The following is a 22750-nucleotide window of genomic DNA, read 5'->3' on the forward strand; positions in this document are numbered from 1 at the left end:
GTCAGAAAAAATTGCAAGTTTACAAGCTGGAAAAAGGTTATGGGTGTCCCTGTGAATAAATAAGTGAGATAATAGTAGGCTGACGAACCATACCACACCCATTGGTCAAATCTGGGACAATTTGAACAACAAAATAAGTGATGATAGAATGGAAAATAACCCATTACTGAAATAAGAATCCATGAATTCATACTAATATCCATCCATCCATCCATCCATCCATAAGAAGGACAAGGAAAAGTTCTTCTTTCCAGTAAAATGTCAGCTAGAAGGAATAATGAAGTTGGAAAACCATCAATGAATGCTAAAACTAGTGGGTGAAAGTTTGATGAGAAACAAGATATTTACAAAGTCTCAAGATATCTCTCCATAGATTACTTATTAATTACAAAGGGAAAAAACAGCAACTTTACAGTGAAGATACTTAGAATCCACCACCTTACCCAGTGATCAAAGGTGACATCCCCTATCCTGGGAGAAACCAACCTCATGTGTTTCTGATACAGAGCACAGAGATGGCCCCAGCATCCCCTCTGCATCTTTCCACTCAAAATACATAACCTGAATCCAATCAGGAGAAAACGTCAGAAAAACCAAATTGAGGGATATTTTACTCCACAATTGACCAATACTACTTTAAAATGTCAAGGTCTAATTTGAACTCCTTTAAAAAAAAAAAAAAAGTCAATGTCATGAAATAGAAAGGTTAAGGAAGTGTCCAGTTTAAAAGAAACTAAAGAGGAGATGTCCGTGAAATGCAATTCAGTGCATGGTCTTGGATAGGATTCTAAACCAGGAAACAAATAGTTACAAAGGGCCTTATTGGGATAATTGATGAAACTGAACATGGATGATGACGCACGCATGCTCAGCAACCTGGCTGGAGCTGAACCAGTGAGTGAGACCTCCAAGTGCCAGCTAAGGAGTTCACTCCCCAGCCCCGAGCAGCAGGGAGCAGCAGCACCAGCCTCCAATGCTTCGGAGCCCCCAGGATTTCTTTCATGTCCTGCTTTCCCTCTTGAAGCTCTCCGATTGGTTCCCTGGAATAGGCGGCTGCAGGAGCCGAGAGGAACCTCCGGAAGGCGTCCCAGCAGTCCTGCACCCTCACTTCCCCCGTTGACTGCAGTTCCAGTTCTTCCACTGTTTTAACAGAGGGAGTCCGCCCTGGACCAGAAGACGGTCACCTGACTTCTCCGGAGCCCCCCAGACGCAGCGCGAGTTCCAGTCCCACTGCCGCCCAGGGGACCCTCAACTGCCCAATCACTTAGACACACATACCCTCTGGAAGGCCCTCCCCCTCGCATCCAGCGCCCCGCTCCCTGGCTCCGTGCCGCTCCAGTGGGGCTTGCTCTCCCGATGAGACGCACCAGCCCCCAGGACCCGGAGGAGAGAGTAGCGGCCTCACCCTCTCTGCCTTCCACGTGGGCTTGAGGACCGAGCAGCAGCCGCTCCACCAGCCACGGCACCGACGGACGAAGGAACTCTAGGCCACAGGTCGGGGTTCTAGCTCTAATTCTAATCCTAACCAGTCAGCGAGTAGCCACGCTCCAAGTCTTAGGTTTTCTCTGATCCTCACTACGCCCATGTTAGAACGGAGGAAGCCAAGGCGCAGAGAGACTGAAAGACTTCTCCGTAGTTATTATGTTTAAAAGTCAAATCCAAGTGGATTAGCGATTTAAATGTATTTTAAAAATGAGAAATGTTGACTATTCCTATAACCTCAGGGCACTGGAAACCTGCCCAGGCCAGCCTCTGTACGAGAAGACACACGGGGAAGGCAGATTTGAGCGGCGCCTGGCTGCCTCACTGTGAAGAGCATGTGATTCTTGATCTTGGGGTCATGAGTTCGAGCCCATGTTGAGGGTAGAGGTTACTTATCTAAATAAAACTTAAAAAAAAATTTTTTTTAAGCGGATTTGATTATATTAAAATTTAAAATATTGTGAAAGATACCTTCAGTAAAATTAAAAGATAAAAGACTGAAAGAAAATAGTTACACCTATAACACAAGAATTAACAGCCCTAATATACAAGACTGCCCACCAATTGATTAGATTAAAAAAAAAAAAAAAAGGAGAAAGGATATAAAGGCAATTTGTCAAACAGGAAATGCAAGTGTACAATTATTGTATAGAAACACAACCAACTTGGGGCGCCTGGGTGGCTCAGTCGTTAAGCGTCTGCCTTTGGCTCAGGTCATGATCCCACGATCCTGGGATCGAGCCCCGCATCAGGCTCCCCGCTCAGTGGGAAGCCTGCTTCTCCCTCTCCCACTCCCCCTGCTTGTGTTCCCTCTCTCGCTGTCAATCTCTCTGTCAAATAAATAAATAAAATCTTTAAAAAAAAAAAAAGAAACACAACCAACTTGCCTTGTTGACTGCCACTAGAGAAATGCAATATAAAACAATGATGAGATACAATTATTTAACACATTAGATGGGCAACATAGCAGAAAGATGGAGACTGCAGTGCTGGTGAGGGTGTGGGGGGTAAGCATTTATATACAAGGCTGGTAGAAATGTGAATTACTAAAACATTTTTGGAGTATTATCTGGAAAAATCTATTAAAATTAAAGATATACATACACATTGACCTAATAATCCAACTTTAAGGAATTTAAGTTATAGATATAAGAGTACCAGTGCATAATGAAATATGTAAAAATGTTCACTATAGCATGGGTCGCTTGTTTGTTTAAGTAGGCTCCACCCCCAGTGTGACCGACTCTTGATTTTGGCTCAGGTCATGATCTCAGTGTTGTGAGACTGAGCCCGGTGTCAGGCTTCACACTCAGTGGGGAGTCTGCTTCAGATTCTATCCCTCTCCCTCTGCCCCTCCCCCTGCTTATGCTCTCTCTCTAAAATAAATAAATCTTAACATATATATATATATAAATAGACTATAAATAGAAAAGTATATTAAGAAACTAAGTTTTCTGGCCACAAGTGTAATATGTGTATGAGCAATATTTATGCAAACTGACAGGGGCGCCTGGGTGGCTCAGACGGTTAAGAGTCTGCCTTCGGTTCAGGTCATGATCTCAGGGTCCTGGGATCCAGCCCCACATCGGGTTCCCTGCTCAGCAGGGGGCCTGCTTCTCGCACTCCCTCTGCTTGTGCGTTCTCTTTCTCTCTCTCTCTCTGTGTCAAATAAATAAGTAAAGTCTTTAAAAAAAAACCTGAGCTGAGATCAAGAGCTGGACTCATAACTGCCCCACCCAGGTGCCCCATAGCATTGTTTGAAGTAGCCAAAAAAAAAAAAAAAGGAAAAGGAAAAAGAAAAGACTTCAATGTTCATAAACCAAGAAATAACTGAATAAATTATAGTACAGCTACACTATTGTAACTTTCCAAGTAAAAAACAGTGAAGGAGCTTCTTCAAGTTCAAGGGGGCACTGTATACCCTTATTCAAAATGAGCCCTGTACAAGGATCTGGTAGCAGGAAGGTATTCACACTGCAAACATGAGGGGGTGAAGGGAAGGTGGAGACACCAGCCCCCAAGTCCTGAAGCTGCAGGAGAGAGTCCTCTCTTACTTAAAACTCATGGCCATACACTGGAACGTGCGCACACTCAAAAGGGCATGCACATATATTGTTGGCACACTTTCGTATGCATCCTGTGTCTGTCCCAGCCATACCTCAGGTGTCCCTAAGGTTAAATCTCTTGCCAGCTCTCCAATCTTGGTGACCTGACTCCCGAACCACCCCTACCTTGAATCTGGTACAGCCCCTTTCCTGGTGGGAAGCTGAGGGTGGATACAGAGGTATGGCTGCCAGGGGCACAGGTGTCCTGACATTGGGGGTGTGGGGAAGGCAGGGAGTATGAGTGAGTGAGGATATGGGCACACGTGTGTCCTTAGGACTGCTGTGTGCTGAGGTTAGGAAAGCTCTCTGTTGGGCACAGCCAGAACAGGGCTGCCTTCTACACTTGCTCAAGCTGTGCAGTGATATACTAAAGTCAACCAAATCTTACTTGAGGGAGGGGCACCTTTCTCTAATCTGCACAGAGATACCAGATGGGCAAGCAGAAACCCTGCTAATAAGTGACAGAGACAGAATGATATCCAGGTCCCAAGCCATTATCAGCTGTACGACTTTGGGGACAAAAATATGATCATGGATGTTACAGCACTTTTTGAAAAGCCATAAATGGACAGTTCTCCAGTTCTCCAGCCAACAGAGGGCTGGAGGTTATCTAATCTGTTCCTGGTCTCGTGGCATATGAGAACACAGGCCACTGGGAGAGACTGATGTCCGTGGTTCCCTGAAAAAACCACACCCACAGCAACCTCTCATTTTTCCATTTCTATTACATTTAGGGCTGCATTCTGTATTCATAAGTTAATGTGTTTTACAATGTTAATAATCTTTGAGTGGATGTGGGGGTGGTGTATGTGTGTATATGAGCAGGTCTGTAGGCATCCATCCTCAGTAAGATTTGAAACTCCTAGAGAACAGACATTGTCTTTTTTTTTTTACATCTCCCACAGTCAACTGTTTTCCCTTGGTCACTGTGTTAAGATTTAAAAAATGAAAACACTTCTCATAAAGATGAAATTAAATAACATGTAAATGATGCCTATACAGTACTTGGTCTGTGAAAGATGCTTATACATATTTCTTTCCCTTTGCTCCTCTTCTGATACAGAAAGAATAAGAGCATTCATTCAACCATATTAATTTGAGGTCATTTGTTAAGTGCCAGGCATAGTGCTGAGTGTTGGGGATACAATGCTACACAGGAAATAATCTCTTCTCCTTAAGTTCTGTGGTCCATCTCACCAGAAAAATACCCTTTATTGTAATTTCTCACATGTTATATGGAGTTGTGAATGAGGCACTATTGGATGGAGGACGACAGAAGGGTAATTTGATGGTTTTAATGACTTGGGGAGTTGGAAGGGGAGTTGGAGATGCCAGTTTGGAAGGTGTTGTTTGAATAGGTTCTTGAAGGATGAATAGGAGTTCACAGAGCCAAAAAAGGAAAAAAAAAAAAAAAAGGCAGCAAAAGTGTTACAAGCAGAGAACACAGACTAAAAGAAACCACTTTCACTATTAAAAGTTAGCTTGAGGGCACCTGGGTGGCTCAGTCGGTTAAGCGTCTGCCTTCAGCTCAGGTCATGATCCCGGGGTCCTGGGATCGAGTCCCACATCGGGCTCCCTGCTCAGCGGGGAGCCTGCTTCTCCCTCTGCCCCTCCCCCCACTTGTTCTCTCTCTCTCTCTCTCTCTCTCTCTCTCTCTCAAAAATAAATTAATAAAATCTTTTAAAATATTTAAAAAAAAATAAAAGTTAGCTTGAAAATAATAGAACAATGATCCATTGCCAGAGGAAGGACCCCAAATCAAGAGCAGTTAATTGGGAGACAGAAGAGTGCTTCAGAGCTGGGCACTTCATCAATCATCTCACACTTAGAGATCTTCAGGGCCTGGCACTAGCCTTTACATACTTTTAGTTTAAGGATGTTTGGAGCTTTTTAAATTATGCATGTTGTTATTTTTCCATTATCTAGAAAGGAACTGTTTTTAAAGCCAAAGACCAAAAGCTACAACCCCCAGGAATTTATTTTAAACCTGGGAATTTCCCTGAGGCCTGGAATTTAGTGTCTGGGTTCCAGATTTGGGGGTAATTGTTGGGCTCCCTTCTCAGACCCCGCCTACGTGTGTCTACTGCCGCCCCCACCCCCATCCGCACCATCTGTTTAGCAGGGCACAGCTTTCCAGAGCCCTGGGTCAGCCCTCTCCTGGTAACTCTACCTGAGGAGAAAAGCAGCTCTATGACCCACCAGATCAAAGATAAAGCCCAAAGTGTTTACAGTATCAACTTTCCTCCCCAGAGAGAAGGACTGTATCTTTCTCCATGGCCACAAAACCCAACTGTAGCTTTTTGAATGTCTGGCCCTGTTGGCACCTCCAGGTCCAGGAGCCCAGCTGCTGCCCTAGCCCAGCCCAGGGAAGGAGGGAGGGAGGCCGCTGACAAGACGCCCATCATGAGAACAAAGCTATCAGCCCCATCTTTGTAGGGTACCAGTCTTGCCCTCACACCTGCCAGGCGGGGCCTTCTCTTTCTTGGTAAATTTCTTTGTCCACCTTAGTAGCACCGGGCACATGGGAGACTCCCATGTGAGGCTTTGTGTTTATTAGCAGCTGGTTTTGTGACAAGACCTTGATAGCTGGAATCCAGAAATCTATGTCAATACTCTGCTTCCAAATGGACCAATAGCCTATCTGAGCCTCAGTTTCCCCATCTTTAAAATGGCAAGAATAATGTCTGATCTAAGTGTTTCTCAAGGTTGTTCGCTCATTATAAGGATGGCAAGATGGAGCAGAAGAGGCATTGTGGGGTGGAGGCTAAGGACTCAACTTCTGTAAGATGCTGCCTAGATTCACACACTAGTCTGCTATTTCCTAGTTACGTCCATGTTCTAACCCTGACCAAGTTACATAACTTCTCTGATGCTTCAGTCTTCCTCATCTGTAAAATGGGATTATAATAGCTCATTAGAACTATGGCTTCACATGGTCATTAGGAGGATTAAATGAGATATACAGTACTTATAAAGAGCTTAGTACAGTGCCTAGCAATAAAGTTTATCCAGTATCTACTTTGTTCTTGGTGCTTGGAATGTGCTGGGGTTCTAGAGATGAAAGACACAGAGCTCACAGTGTGGTAAGTGAAACAAATCAGTTTGTCATCTCTCCCTACACACCTCACTTCAAAATCTCGTGTTTCTGTGTCCTCACTGCCTGATGTGGCCCCTGCCAATCTCTCCAATCCCTTATCCTTTACCCTCCAGCCATGCTGGACTCCTTTCTAGTCTTTGAAGCCACCACACTCTTTCCTGCCTCAGGGCCTTTGCTGTCTGTCCCTTCTGCCTCCAACAGTGGTTTGGAAGCATCAGCATCTTCAGGGAACTTGTTGGAAAGGCACATTCTCCAGCCCCACCCCAGCCCTCCTGAATCAGAAACTCTGGGGGCAAGCCCAGCAATCTGCATGCTGATACATGCCAAATTTTGAGAGCCACTGGCCTAGAACATTCTTCCCTCTGCTCTTCTTTTAGCTGGCCTCCTCCCCAGGAAGGAATCCTTCCTTACTTCTCTCAGAAGAGAACCTGCAGCCAAAAGAGGTTGTGAGGTGGCCTGTGTTTTCTTCATTGACTTAACATTTTGTTTGGGAGAAATTAGAAATCTCTTTAAGAGGCCAGTTTGGGATCCCACGTGAACGGTTCCGGTTGGATGAAGTTACAAGAACTGGGGGGCCGGCGCAGTGACACACATAGATTTCCTGTCCATCTCAGAAAAAGAAAGAAGAAAGCGCAGAGGCCTGGAGCAGGTGAACTGGCTTAAGTGGAGAGAAACCAAGTCACTGGGGGACATTTAGCACCTGATGTAAAAGCAGAAATGTTAAGGAGGTACTTAACACCTATATTCTAATTTCAGTAGCAGCTAAACACAGACTTAAACATAAGCTTGAAAAAAACAAAATAACCCCAGGAGGACAAAAAAAATTTAGAAAGATTAAATAAAATAGTTAAATTAGTGATATCTAGAAATTGGGATGGGTTTTTTTTTTCTTTTAACAAGTCTCATTGTAGTTTACCAAAAAAATCCAAGTTCACCGATTTCTGGCTATTGTCTAAATATTTGTAAATGCATAGATAAGTATATTCTTGACATACCCTGGGTCTGCGTCATCCAAGCAGACACCCCCACACTCACCTGACAAATAGCAGCTTTCTCCCAGTGAAAGCAGGGAGAGAACCTGGAAGGAACCAGGAGAGGCTCTACAAGGTGCCATTTTAGCCCCGACAATGAACAAGGTCAGGGAGCAGGATTGCAGCACAGGCCGGTGTGGAGGGGGGCCCCTGAGCTGCTGATGCACACAAACAGACCTCCTCGTCCGGTGACTTCTGAAGAAATAATGCAATTGTGAGGGGCCAGAGAAGCCACAAATAGAACAAAGAGAGGAAAGGAAAAATCAATACGCGGTAAAGAGGAGGAAGGGAGCCAGGCCTGCCGTCTGCACCGTGCTGGCCAGAAAAGGGAAACCTGCAGTGGCCTGGGGCGGTGCCCCCCTCGCGTCACAGAGCCTGGGCACGGACAGTGCTCCCAATCACTGACTGGACAGTCTGCACAAATCCCTTGCATGGCAGTCACTAATACCCACCATCCGCCTATGGGGTATGGAGAGTCAGAAAGATTACATAACTGGCTTCAATTCCTAGTATCCATAAAAGCACCGAGATTAAAACCCAGGGTCCCAACCCCTCAGCGCAAGCTCATTCTCAGCCACCGCAGCTCTCTGGTCCGGGAGAACACTCGTGGAATATGAACTAAAGGAGTTTGGAAGGGGAGAGGACCACTTTACCTGTGTTTATGGGGTTGGCTTCCCAAGGCTGAGTCACCTGGGAAACAGCCTCTGGGGAAACTTGATGCCCTCCCTCCCCACCCCCCAGCACAAACTGATGGGTATCTCTGAAAGCCCTCAGTGTGAGACCCACAAATGGCCTTCACCAGGGCCCCAGAAGAGGCATGCCTGGCTCCGTGGGATTGGCTCCTTATTCCCCCTCTTCCTGGAGGGCATGCAAAAGAGAGAGGGGCACTCAGGAAAGCGGGACATGGTGGCTCACGGGGCTCCCCAATTCTGCACTCACCACTGGGGTCTCCTGGGAGGGAAGCAGGGACTTCCCTTCATCCACACCCTGAGCCTCTGGGACCTGACGTCCCCCTTCTCTCTCCCTCCCACTCTGCAGTATTTTAGTTGGAGAGTAAGACAGAACTCTCTAAATCAAAGTGGTTTCCCCAGCAACAGTGGGAGAAGCGGATTTACTTACGCCAGGTAAATAATGCATGAGCTTGGACTGAGAAGTACGGCAACCAAGTTCATGTTACTAACGGGTTCACTGAACCTCGAGGCTTGGCTCTTGAGCCGGAGTCCCAGGGGATAAGGTTGCAATTCACCTCCTGCCCCTCCTCACCAAAGGAATCCTTTCTGTATTCAAGTTGTGTTTTGGGTTTTCTTTTTTTTTTTTCCTGGTTATTTCGTATTCCCTAAATCAAACTGCCTCTGCCTTCAAGAGCCAAGGGAAGAGGCATCTGTCCTCCGTGGGGCTTCCCCATCTTTAAAGAGAGGGCGCTGGGAAAGGCTCTACCTTGCGAAGTCAGACAAGGCAGCATGGACATGCACGGTTCTGGCCAGGCTGCCGGAAGATGGTTTGTTTCCAAATCCAGTAGGTGTACCTGACAGGTCGGCCAGGTCCCCAGGCTCCAAGGCACAGACGCAGCATGCCAAGAAGAAATGTAAGCAGAACCAAAGAACATCTAGTGATAAAGACCAGGTGCTCCTCCTGCTCCCTGAGAACTGCTGATACCAAATCTACAGCTCTCCACCCTCCCAGAAGACATGATGCCTTCTCTAACTTGTACTCTGAAAGTACTTCTTTTCTCTAATTTCATAAATATGAAATTATAGAATAATATAGAAAAGCTTTTTCAAATGACACAGCATCGTCCCAGTTGGATGTTTGCCCCCCCCCATACACACACCCACTCCAAAGAGAACCACTCATGCAGATGACTGAAAATTCAGTACAAGGAGAAATTTTAAAACACCCATCCTAATAAACTGGAAGGTTTTATTGGGGGGAAAAGTGAAGATTTAGTCCCTGCCCAAAAGGACTTGCAACTTTCCGGGGTCCCCGATGAGGGTAGTTAAGCCTCCAAGGTTGTGTAAGAGGGAGTGTTTACAACAGATGGGTGCAGCATCCGACCCGTTGTCTTGTCCATCTGTCCCAGCAGATGTGTAGGGAGAGGCTGGGCCTTCATGTCCCTTGTACCCCTGGTCCTTGGCACACTGCCTTGCGTGCGGTAGATACCATCCAGATGACTAAGGAAGTAAAGCTGATGGAAGCTTCTAGTTCCCACGGAAAAACAAGACTAAGAACTTCCCTCAACACAAGCCATGAGACTGAGGTAACTATAGCCATTTGTGTATCTGTTTGAACATATTCATGGTGTTATGAGACAGTCCGATGCAGACATTGTATAGAACACCCCAGTGTTAATGAGTAACTATCTGTGGAAAGGCTCCTATGGAAAGCCTTCCTGTTTTTCAGGTGGAAAGGAAGTAATTCACACTGAGAATAGACACCGCTTCATGATCACAAAATGAAGCAAGTCTTCAGCGAGTATCATAGCAACCTAGTTGGTCTGTGAAAATTATGGCAGTTTTGCCTAAAAACTGCGAAGCCAAATCGGTTAGTAAAAAAAACTGTTTCTTAAAGAGGAAATTTGGGGCGCCTGGGTGGCTCAGTCGTTAAGCGTTTGGCTCAGGTCATGACCCCAGGGCCCTGGCATCGAGCCCCACATCAGGCTCCCTGCTCAGCAGGGAGGCTGCTTCTCCCTCTCCCTCTACCCTTTCCCCCCCTCATGCTCTCTCTCTCTCTCTCTGTCAAATAAAGAAATAAAATCTTAAAAATAAATAAATAAATAAATAAATAAATAAATAAATAAAATAAAGAGGAAATTCTGACATATGAAGCAACACGGATGAACCTTGAGGAGCTTATGCTAAATGAAATAAGCCAGCCACCAAAAAAGACAAATACTGCGTAATTCCACTGATAGGAAGTACAAAGAATCGTCAAAATCACAGAGACAGAACGTAGAGTGGTGCTTGCCAGAGGCAGGGAACAGTTACATGGAAAGTCATTGTTTAATGGGTTTAGAGTTTCTTCAGTCTTACTAGCTGAAAAGAGTTCTGGAGATGGATGGTGATGATGGTTGCACAACATTACAAATGTATTTAATACCACTGACTTGTACACTTAAAAATAGTTAAGATGGCAAATTTTAGGTTATGTGTATTTTACCACAATAAAAAGATGGGGGAAGGGGAGAAGACTCTAGCAAATATAAACAGGGCAACTAAAAACCTTCAGGTAACTAGAGAAGCGGCTTAGGCAAAAATCATACAGTTAGGGGCCCCTGGGTGGTACAGTCAGGTAAGCGTCCCACTCTTGGTTTCAGCTCAGTTCATGATCGTTGGATCGAGCCCCGCATCCCGCTCCAAGCTCAGATGTCATTTGCTTGAGATTCTCTCTCCCTCTCCCTCTACCCCTCCCTCTTGGGCTCTCTCTCTCTCTCAAATAAATAAATAAATAAATCTTTTAAAAAAAATCATATGGAGAAAGCAATGTCTGACTTGTGACCAAAATAAAGCGAGGTGTTTGGTCTGGATTGAAATTCTGTTTAGTTGATCCAGGGTCGTGCATTTACCTCTAAACATTACGACAGGCACATAAGAATTGAAAACTTGCTCCCTAACAACCAGCCGAGGAAACAGTGGAGGGTTTAATTGGAGGGCATGCGCCCCATCTGCCACAGATCGTGCAACAGGTCTATACTGATTACGCAGAGGCGGTCAGCCCTCATATGTGGGCTGATAAATGGATAGTGCAATCCGAAGGCACGCCCCGAAGAATGCTTTGGAAAATAACCACCACCAAATGTTCTGGGATTGAGAGCTAACAGCACATCAACAAACCCTGTCCAACTGAGCCAACAGTCTGTCTGTTGGAGAAAGTGAATAATTACTGTGGAAGTTATCGACAGAAGCACAAAAGTCTTGGTAGAAACATCACAAAACCTATTTAGGGAAATAAAACAATGTGTGTCCCTGGTAGAAGGGCTATGGAACCTGAGAAACCCGTGTGGTAAAATCTGCTACCCTCTGGAAACTGGAGAGGTACCCAGACACTCACTGCCCATCATTTGGGGCCAACACGCTTTGGCATCCGTTCAAAAGGCAGTACATCCAGACGATTGCCACATCAGTATGACATTCCTGTCCCAACAACAGATCATTTTCACGTGCGTGGCTAATACAGCAGAGGATGGCCCAATAGGTCATATAAACACAATAATGTTGTGCTTGTACCGTTTACCGCATACATAGTACTTTTAAAGCACTATTGGACCTTTTATCACATGTATACTTTTGTTTCTATCCCTTTATTTCTATTTTGTTTTTCCCTTTTTACTATTCCAGAAAGCTACAGGAGTAGGGGAGGTGGCATTCTACAGGAGAGAAAACTAAAGCCCAGCTGGGCCTTCCACGGCCTTCCAGGCCTGTCTCTGTGACCTGGTCCATCACTGTAGCTACACTGGGACATTCATCCCTTCACAGACATGTACCTACATGTCAGGGTGTATTATCCAAATGATATTCTCCATCACTTTACATCCTTTCCCCTGAATTACACCAATAATTAAGAGGGAAAACCAGAAATGTTTGGGACCCTAAGTTGCTAGGCAATTGCCAAATCTCCACATCCCTTGGTGTCTGAGAGAGATCTATATGGCTCTGAGAGCTAATAGAATAGACCCTCCCTACCACCCCATACCCTGCCCTGCCACATCCGCAGTGGTGCACACACCCCTCCAGGATGACCTTGCCCTGGGCGCTGACTCACCTCATCACAGCCCTGTGCCTCTGGATGAACTACAGGGAGTAATTTAGGAGTTTGGACCTCTGGAGTGTCACTCAACCTGACCACAGGGAGGGAAGGCCCCACAGAACAGCTAAGGCCTCCAGTCAGGGCAGCAGTGAGCTGCAGAGCAGAAGAGGAAAGGCCAGTGGCCAGCCAAGAGAGGCCAAACAGGAACTGGGCGGGGCGCACAGAAAGACACCGTCCTAGGGCACAGAGACCCCAGCCCACAGCACATGCCTGTCGCAGTGAAGAACCAGGGGAGACCTCTTTGGAGGGCAGTGGGTGTGGCCTGTATCCTAGGCCTCTGCTGTATTTTGAGGGGCCTGGGGAGTCCCCAGTGACTGTCAGAAAGAATTAGCCACTCTGCTGTATGGCCACAGAGTTTAGGCCTTCCTCTCCTGGGCCAGATTTTACTCCACCCCCCTCCAAGCCTGGCTACCGTCCCAGTTTTTCCAGAATTCTTTTCTGCTCTTAAAATATCAAGAGCTCCAGCTTAACTGCACTGACCCCTTCCTCTGCCCCAAAAGGAAAACCAAACTGCATTCTCAGATTAAGCCCCCACCTTTTAGACACCGCTGCCTTGTGCCTCACCTGCCCCTTTGTCCCCCCAGCCTTCAGAAGAAGTTTGAGGGCTGAGAGAAGGTGGAGGACTCAGAGACAGATTTCTGGGCTCCAGGACCAGGGTCTATATTCCATCTTCCGCTCCCCTCCCCACCCCAATACACAGGCTCACAGTAGCCCTGTCTCCCGGCCCCACAGCATTCGGGACCCGGAGAGCACCCCTAATACTGTGGCACTGAAAAGTTGCAAGCGCACTTGCCCATGCTCGCAAAAATTCTTCTCAGCAGGTAACATGATCTCTTCCACAAGCAAGGAAACTGAGGCTCCGCGGGGGCAAGTGCGGCAGGTACAGAGGTGGTTGGAGCGGTGAGGGGCAGGGCCGGAACTGAGCCTGATCATAGGTCCCCGGCTCACAGCTCCCTGCGGCGTCATCAGACCTCTGCCTGCTCCTCTCAACGCCCCTACGGTCCCCAGCCCTTGCCAGGAGGGACCCTGCTCTTCTTCAAGCCTCCTTTACCTCTTCGGAAACTGGGGCACATCTTACTTTCTTCCATATTCTTGACCACCAACGGGGCAGTGAGTATAAATTACAGCAGCGCTGGGAAGGCAGGCTCTCTTTTGGTCTTGTTCTTAAAGAACCTGCGGAGGTACCCCGAGTCAGGCTGGGGGGACGGCAGCCAGAGACGTGTGGGAGAGCACAGCCCTCCCGGGACGTCAGGTCCTATTGTGGCCTCCATGCCCCCAGCGGGGTCCTGCCTCTGCTGGCATCCGCACCCCCTGCTCTGGGTTCCTTCCCACGGAAGGCTTGGGCTGCACAGCTGGGCCTCTGAGACTTTAGAGGCTAATAGGATGCAAATTGGAACGTGCTCCCATAAAGATGTATTATGCATGGACTTTCTATTAGATTTCACTTGGAAGCTCATCATCCATCACCCCAGCGGGGCCTGCACAACCTCGGGCCTGTGTCAGCAGTTTCTTGTCATCCGGGGTCTGATGTTAAATTCATCTCCCTCGATGGGGGGCCCGGGGGACTCCAAAGGTTTGGAACGTGGCCTGGCTGGATGGGGAAGCCACTTCCGGGCATCCTATGAGGTTGTCCTGCTCCTGCTAGAAGAGGGCAGGGCCAGGCTGGGAACGAAGTCACTGAGCTCTTTAAAGATGCCCCAGTGACCCCGGGAGCACAGGGGATTCACGGGAGAAGCTTGCCTGGGAGGGGAAGAGGGGTTGTGAAGGCCTTGCCCAAGGGCCAGACTTCAGTCAAGGAGGGTCAGAGCCACACAGCCTTTTCTCCATGGGGGTAAGTGAAGTCCTGAGTCTTCTAATAGGATCAGTCTGGAGGAATTTTCCTCCCTTACATACAACCCGCGCACACCGGCACGTCCAACCCATGTTTCTGTGCCTCACACTCACACCCCCCCCACATGCACACATACAACCCAGCCATAGCCCCACACTCACATCCACACACACAACACACACGCATGCTCACACTCTCACTCACATACATACAACATACACACAGCACACCGTGCTCGTACACATCCCGATCACACCTCTCCCCATTTACCCCACCCACTCACACGCACACAAATACATGCACCCTGTAACACACACACCACACTCCCACAGTACACACCGGCTTATCTACACGCACACACATCCCCATCGCCCACTCCCACACACGTGATGCACACACACACACTCATTCACACAGAGTCACGCACATAGTCACAACCCAGTATTACTTCCGAAGCCACAGAAGAGAACTTTCTTTCATTTATGAAAGTCTTGGGGATGCAACTTTCCAGAGTCGCTAGGAAACAGACTCTGTGGGTGTTATTGAAGCACTGGTAGACAAGTTCCCAGGCTCCTTGGGGGCAATGATGGAGAACTGAGAGTCATGTTACCTTCCATACCATCTTCCCACCAATGGAAGGGCAGAGGGTAATGAGGCACAAGAAACCAAACAGGAAGAATCAATTGGGCATTGGAAATACGATAAATTGCTAGTTGGGAAAGAGAGGTTTCAGCCCCCGAAGACTGTGAAACCACTGAACCCTTCGGCCACTTTGACCAGGCCTCTGCTCTATGCCAGGGCAAGCTGGGGACCCCAGGAGACCAGGAGTCGGCTTGCCAGGAAGAGACATCAAGCCAGTTCACGGTCTAACCCACAATGCAGGGCAGTGTGGGTTACGCTAAACAAGGCTTTCAAACCAGAGCGCTAGTGTGGACAGTCCAGGAGGGGGAGTCACTGTGGACTGGAGTGATCAGGGAAGGAGGGGAAAGAACATGGCAGGTGGAGAGACTGTTGTGAGCTAAGAGTTAAGGGTAAGATGATGGAAGGTGTGGGGTGAGGAGCAACCCTGGAGAAACTGAGTGGTAAGGGTCTGGCCCCTGGGTTGCACTGAGGTGGAGAGTCTTGCCTCATCTAAGGAAGGAGAAAGGCCTCCGCTTGTCCTCTAGCCATGCTTCCAGGCTTATCTCCTCTAAAAAGCCACCTGAGATCTCTCCCTTCTCAGAGCCCAGCCCATGTGTTGCCTACAAGACTGCAATTTCTTGTGGTCTCTGATTTAGACCAATTCAGCACATTGTTAGTGAGTCTTGATGATAAACCCCTGATATAAAGAGAAGAATCCCTATCGACCAGGGCCTGTCATATAAACTAAGAGCTACACTTGCAATGTTAGTGGTACTAACGCCTTTTCTTAATACAGGATGATAAGGGTTCAGAGGAGGAAATGAGCATATCCAGATGGGACAGTCACAAAAGGCTTCATAGAGGAAGGGGTGTCCAAGGGCCAGCGGACTGTGTTCTTTCCCCGTTCATCGGCTTACATCTTGTCTCCCACACAAAATTTTGTTTTCGTCTTGCACTTTTGTCCCTATCATGCCTAGCACAGAATTATGCATTAGTAAGGATGCATTTGCATTAGTAACTATGCATTAGCTAGTTCTCAATAACTTTTTTATCTTGTTCTTTTCTTTTTTTTTAAAGATTTTATTTATTTGACAGAGAGAGAGACACACAGTGAGAGAGGAAACACAAGCAGGGGGAGTGGGAGACGGAGAAGCAGGCTTCCCACCAAGCAGGGAGTCCAATGTAGGACTCCATCCCAGGACCCTGGGATCATGACCTGAGCCGAAGGCAGACGCTTAACGACTGAGCGACCCAGGCGCCCCCTTTTTTTATCTTGTTCTTTCATTCAACATCTACTTGTTTGCTTGCTCACTGGTGGAGCTTCTAGAATGCTTCTTCAATCTCAGAAAAATAGGAGCCACATCCAACCTGCTCCCAGCTACGTGAAGGTGGCCTTTCCACGGAAGATTGGAATGCTACCCAGGGCAGTCCTAAGGCTGCCATCTCTTCTATGTAGATCAGAGGGTAGTCATGGGGTGCAGTCTAGATCCTAGGACTAAGACCTCAGAGTTGTCCCATATCTTCTTTTTGAAGCCAGAGGCTAGAGATAGGAAGTGGCTCTACAAAGTCCCTAAGGTTGATTAGATTAGATCAAAGGAAATCATACATTAAAAACTGTGCTTTGGGACGCCTGGGTGGCTCAGTTGGTTAAGCGACTGCCTTCGGCTCAGGTCATGATCCTGGAGTCCCGGGATCGAGTCCCGCATTGGGCTCCCTGCTCGGCAGGGAGTCTCCTTCTCCCTCTGACCCTCCCCCCTCTCATGCTCTCTCTCTATCTCATTCTCTCTCAAATAAATAAATAAAATCTTTAAAAAAATAAAAACTGTGCTTTGAAGTAACTTGACAGTGGGGAATCCTGATAAATACTGCCTCAGTCAAGGGCTCAAGGTCAACATTGACAGTGGGAAGTCATGCCAATAGGATGTACCCTTGGTGTGATGTGCCGAAAATGGCACTTTCTTCTGTGAAAGTCTTCCTCCCCAAACCCCTAACCCCAGTCTCATCATAAGAGAAACATCAGACAAACTGATGGAACCTTCTACACAATACATGACCAATATTCCTCAAGCTGCCAAGGTCATCAAAAAACAAGGAAATTCTGAGAAGAGGCTAAGGAGACATGACAACCAAATGTAACACGGGATCCTGGATGAGATCACGGACCGGAAAAAGGACTTTGGGGAAACCTGAATAAAGTTTGGACTTTTGTTAATAATAATGTATCAACATTGGTTCATTAATTGTCACAAATAGACCACACTATTGAAAGATGTTACTAATAGGGGAAACCGTGTGCAGGTATGTAAACTCTATCCTATCTTTGCTTTTTTTTCTGTAAATCTAAAACTGTTCTAAAAGAAAATTTTAATTTAAAAAAATTGTGCTCTGAAACCGTAAGAGCACTCTGCCCATCTTAGATTTTATTAGTGTTAATAATAGGCTCCAGTCCAGTGAACATCCTGTCCTATCACATGGCTCCTGGACATATTAATGTCTCTTCAAGCTCCTCTTGGTTGTGACAGTTGCTCAGACTTTCCTTCTTTTTTGATGACCTTGCGGGGTTTGAGGAGAGCTGGTCAGGTATTTTGTAGAAAGTCTCTCAATCGGGATTTATCAGATGTTTTTCTCTCGACTTGATTTCAAGTCACTGAATCACAGTAGAGCTCATAGAGCGGAAACCACCTCTTTCCCCTGGGCAGGCACAAGGGGGAGGCGCCTGCACTTCCCTCCATTCTGAAGACTCTGTGTGGAGGGCAACTGAGGAACCAGAGAAAGCAGGTAAAGCCATGATTTGGGGGAGCACGGGGGCTGTTCAGAAACCAGTGGGGACTGATGCTGCTCTCAGCTTTGCCTCATGTGGAAGGGGCAGCCTTCAGCAAGGATGGGCCCAAGAGGGAGAGAGTCTTGGCTTGAAACTGGATATTCCAGAGGACTAGTCTCTGCTCACCTCTCCAGTCTGAGGGACGACAGCCTTACTTCTCCACAGCCAGCTCTGGTGGCCGTGAAGACGGCTGGGACTGTGGATAACTGGGACCTGGGAGAAGTTGCCTTGACAACCTATCCTCAGGTGTGCGCGAGAGAGGGAGGGGGCCTGTGTGAGTTCCGAAAAGGACAGAATTCTAGAATGTTGAGCTGCCCCTGAGGGTGCTGTCATCTTTATCCTCCCCCGGGTGCCTTCATTATACAATTTCTTAGCCTCGGTCTTTGCTTCCAGCTGCTCCTGCTGGGACTCAGCCCTGGTGAGGGGGAGGCGGCCACCGGGCACTGAACTGTGTGGGTTTGATAGAGGTGGCAGGCAAACTCAGCATGCTAAATCCAGTGGACCATTCGAGATGTCTAGACAGGAAGCCAGGCTGAGAGAAAAGCAGGGATACTCCCCTCACGCTGGAGCCCTGAGGCTGCCAGGCAGGCTGCTGCCTCTGCCTCAGGAGCCCAAAGGATGGGTCCTCTGGGGGCTGAGTGCCAACTCAGGGCACAGCCTTACGGAAGTAAAGAGGCTGCGCCAGGCGAAGCAGACACACTGTCAGTGGTGGTGCTCAGGTTCAAAAGTGGCCCAGAGTGACCTTGAAGTGGGCGCTGGGAGGGTGAACCTGGCATCAGGGCCTCAAGCCCTGGTCCCGGCGCCAGTATGAAGCATGTTCTGAACGTCAGGTCACACTCCAAGTAGGGGGAGTGGCGGGGAGGGGAGGGCCTCAGGGGTCTAGCTCAGCTCCGCCAGGGCCAGCCGTATCCAGCATTGGGACCGTGAACAGGTCAGTCTGCTCTCAATTTCCCATGTGCAAAACAGGGCTAATTGTATACCTGCCCTACCTGCCTCATGGGTCATTCTGAGGTGCAGAGAAAATGATATATGGGAAGGCCCTGCGTCAAGCGCTTGGCAGGCCTGACTATTACAAATGATGTTTACACTGTAAGCTTTGAGACTGTTGAGATATTCAGTTCCGCTGAACTGGGAAACTTGGCTTCTTCTGGCTGTCAGTTCCTGCGTTGCTTGGATTGGGAAGAGTCTTACAGCTCATTTAGTCCAACGTACCCTTCTTGTCCTTGAGCCAAGCTGGAGCGTGTGATTCTGCGACCTCCCAGAGTCCCGGCACAAGCGGGCGTCTGCGTGGGATGCAGCCCAGGGCTCCTGACCCCCACGCAGGGCTCACGCATCGCGCCACAGTGCTAGCTTCTCCCAGGGCCCATGGTCCGGGCACTGAACATCTACATCTCACCTCCAGCACCAAGAGCAGGTCCCAGCAGACTTCATTTGCATTTTAGCGCACACCCACTCTTGACAGCTTATCATATAACCAAACCCCCGTGCCAGATTCTGGGATCTTGAAGGAAATACAAAAGAGTGAAAGACACAACAGAAAGATGATAACCAAGTGTTCCTCTGGAGTTTGGCCAGCGTGGATCGGCAGTATGCCTGAAACTCCCGCCCTCAATCTGTTCACCAACCTGTTTCTCTCCTCATTCAAGCTGCTCCTGAAAGCCTCTCCTCTGGGAAGTCTTCCCAGATCAACTAAGCTACTGGCAGCTTCCGTGGGTTGGCCCTGTCTGAACCTAGCACTTCCCGGGGTGTTCCTCACCCACCTTCCACCTCAGTGGGCACTCAGCCTCGTCGGCCACTCCCAGCCTCAGGCCAAGCTTCTGCTCCTCTCCTGGCTTCTGTGCGGGAACACGTCCCCTTCTTGCCCGTGTGCCAGTCTGCCCTAATTCCAGGCATGCGCTTGACATAGATTTGATGTTGATACTTTATTGGCTCTTGATGTATTTGCCTCCTGCTTTTATTTGGTCACGAGCCTGCCCTCTCCGTATTTCTTCACATCTGTGTTGTTTGTCTGGGACGCTTATAACCCAGGGGGTCTCATTATCAAGAAGGGAGAATTGCTCGTCCCTGCCCTTCTGTTGATTCAGTCGGGAGGTGACTGGATTCCATGCCCTGTGCTTTAAACAGGTTCAAATCCCACGTCTCATCCGCCTCGGCTACAAAGCGGAGCTTCTGCTATCCAGACACTCTCCTTACTCATGAACAACAATTCTCTTTGATTTTTTTAATCCCAACTCCTGGACAGACAGACAAGTCCATCTTTCTCTTCCTCAGACTTTCTACTTACCCTGACCTTTTACTATCTAATGATGGTGTTGTTTTTTTTAAAAAAGATTTTATTTATTTATTTGAGAGAGAGAAAGAGAGAGCACAAAGCGGGGAGGGGCAGAGGGAGAAGCAGGCTCCCTGCCAAGCAGGGAGCCCAATGCGGGGCTCCATCTCAGGACCCTGAGATCACGACCTGAGCTGAAGACAGATGCTTAACTGACTGAGCCACCCAGGCGCCCTGATAGTGTTATTTAAAGGGAGCTTGCAGAAATGTTACCATCGTATAAAAAGGAGGGGAGGTAGAGCGCACATGCACACACACGTGCATGCATGTTTTGCTGTCAGATGTAGCTTATCTCTGAATGATGTAAATATAAATCGTCTCTATAAGTATACATGCTCTCTGAATCATGCATCAAAATCTGAAAACATTAGTTGCCTCAGAGAAAGGTTCTCATTATTTTTTTAATTTTTAAAAAAACTTTTATTTTATTTTATTTATTTATTTGACAGACATAGAGAGAGCGGGAACACAAGCAGAGGGAGTGGGAGAGGGAGAAGCAGGCTTCCCACTGAGCAGGGAGCCCGATATGGGGCTCCATCCCAGGACTCTGGGATCATGACCTGAGCCGAAGGCAGACGCTTAACGACTGAACCACCCAGGCGCCCCTCCCATTATTATTTTTTAAAGATTTTATTTATTTATTTGACAGAGAGAGAGAAAGAGCACAAGCAGGGGGAGGGGGAGAGGGAGAGTGAAAAGCAGGCTCCCTGCTGGGCAAGGAGCCTGATGCGGGATCCCTGAGATTATGACCTGAGTTGAAGGCAGAGACTTAATTGAGCCACCCAGGTGCCCCACAAAGGTTCTCATTATATACATTTTTCTACCTTTTAAACTTTGAAAACTTTTTTTATGATGAATTACTTCATATATGCAAAAAATATCTGAAATCAATGTATCTATTGAGATAGAATAATAAATAATTCTGCCCTGTGGATCCACCATCCATCATAGGAAATGGAACATTACCAATAGTGTCGAGACTTCTACACCTCCTCCCTGAGTCCATGGAAGTAGCCACCATCCTCTTACCTCAGTCCTGATGGCCTGTAGATACTATCACAAATGCACGCATCCCAAACTAATACATTATTTCATTTTACTTATCTTGAACTTTATAAAATCGTGTCACACTGTATGTATTTTTCTGTGACTAGCTAATTTCTCTCACCATGGTCAAAGCTCATCCATGCTGATATTTACAACATTAATTCATTTCCATTGTTACTTAACATTCCATGGAGTGAATATACCCACCTTATTTATCGATTTTGTGGGCATTAGACATCAGGTTATTTCCGATTTTTGCGGCTACGAACTCTGGGTGCACAAGCGAAAGGTTCCCTAGGGTTTGATCCCCACAGTGGTATTGCTGGGCCAGTGGGTGGATAGGCTTTCAACTCAATGACCATTTGCCAAATTTTTTCCAAAGTAGTTGGACAAATTTACATTCCCATGAGCAGCATGAAGGAATTTTGTTTCTCTGCCTTCTCACCAACACTTGATATGAATAGACTGAATCTTTTTTACCAATCTAGTGGGTACAAAATACTGTGATATTATGAGCTTACTCTACATTTCTCTGGTTACTGGTGACATCAAGAGCATCTTCTTATGTTTATCGTCCATTCATATTTCCTCTCCTATGACTTTGAGTTTTGAAACATGTGAATATATTACTTGTTTAATTACATAGATTTATTACAAAGGGCCTGCAGTATCTCATTTTTCATATGCAAAGGGTTCCACCACTCTCCCCCAAAGCACACAAATACCATTTCTGGATAGTGTCACAACAAATAAAATTGCTAACAATACATTGGTGAGTGTTATGGGCTGAATTGTGTTCCCCCAAACTCATAGGTTGAAGCCTTAACTACTCAATACCTCAGAATGCAACCATATTTGGAGATAAAGTCTTTAAGGAGGTAATTAAGTTAAAATGAACTCTATAGGGTAGGCCCTCATCTGATATGACTCATGTCCTTCTAAGAAGAGATTAGGACACAGACAACCCAGGCCAACAGATGACCATGTGAGGACATGGCAAGAAGATGGCCATCTGCAAGCCAAGGAGAGAGGCCTCTGAAGAAACCAGACCTGCCAACACCTTGATCTTGGACTTCCAGCCCCCAGAATTGTGAGCAAATTCATTTCTGCTGTTTCAGCCACCCAGTCTGTGGCACTTTGTGACGGCAGCCCGAGCAGACGAGTACCGTGAGCCCATGACTGTTTACACAGTGCTTCCCCATATGTATTTCATCTACTCATTCATCACCAAATATTAATTGAGCACAGCCTGAGTCTAAGGGCACAGGTTACTGCTAAATCCTCACTGCAAACTTTTTTAAAAAGATTTTATTTATTTATCTATTTATTTATTTATTTGAGAGAGCATGCGCACGTGTGCAGCATGAGCATGGGGAGGAGCAGAGGGGGAGGGCGAGGGACAAGCAGACTCCACGCTGAGCACGGAGCCCTTCATGGGGCTCAGTCTCCCAACCATGAGATCACGACCCAAGCCAAAACCAAGAGTCAGATGCTTAACCTACTGAGCCACCCAGGCGCCCCATCTCTGTAAACTTTTAAGTCAGGAACAACTATCCCTGACTTAAGGGAACTCGTATTTAGGG

General features: G+C 47.2%; 1 protein-coding gene across 1 annotated transcript in view; it reads left to right on the forward strand.

The window, feature by feature from the left end:
- The window catches only part of CUNH8orf86 (chromosome unknown C8orf86 homolog), a 44538-nt gene that overhangs the window by 5487 nt on the left and 16301 nt on the right, over positions 1–22750 (forward strand). Inside the window, 3 exon segments of the mRNA XM_032413219.1 lie at positions 6787–6887; positions 6890–6951; positions 6953–6976. Of these exon segments, the coding sequence (XP_032269110.1) occupies positions 6787–6887; positions 6890–6951; positions 6953–6976 (187 nt within the window).

The sequence above is a fragment of the Phoca vitulina genome, unplaced genomic scaffold (genome assembly GCF_004348235.1).
Source record: "Phoca vitulina isolate PV1807 unplaced genomic scaffold, GSC_HSeal_1.0 scaffold15, whole genome shotgun sequence".
In the NCBI taxonomy this organism is placed as follows: Eukaryota; Metazoa; Chordata; class Mammalia; order Carnivora; family Phocidae; genus Phoca; species Phoca vitulina.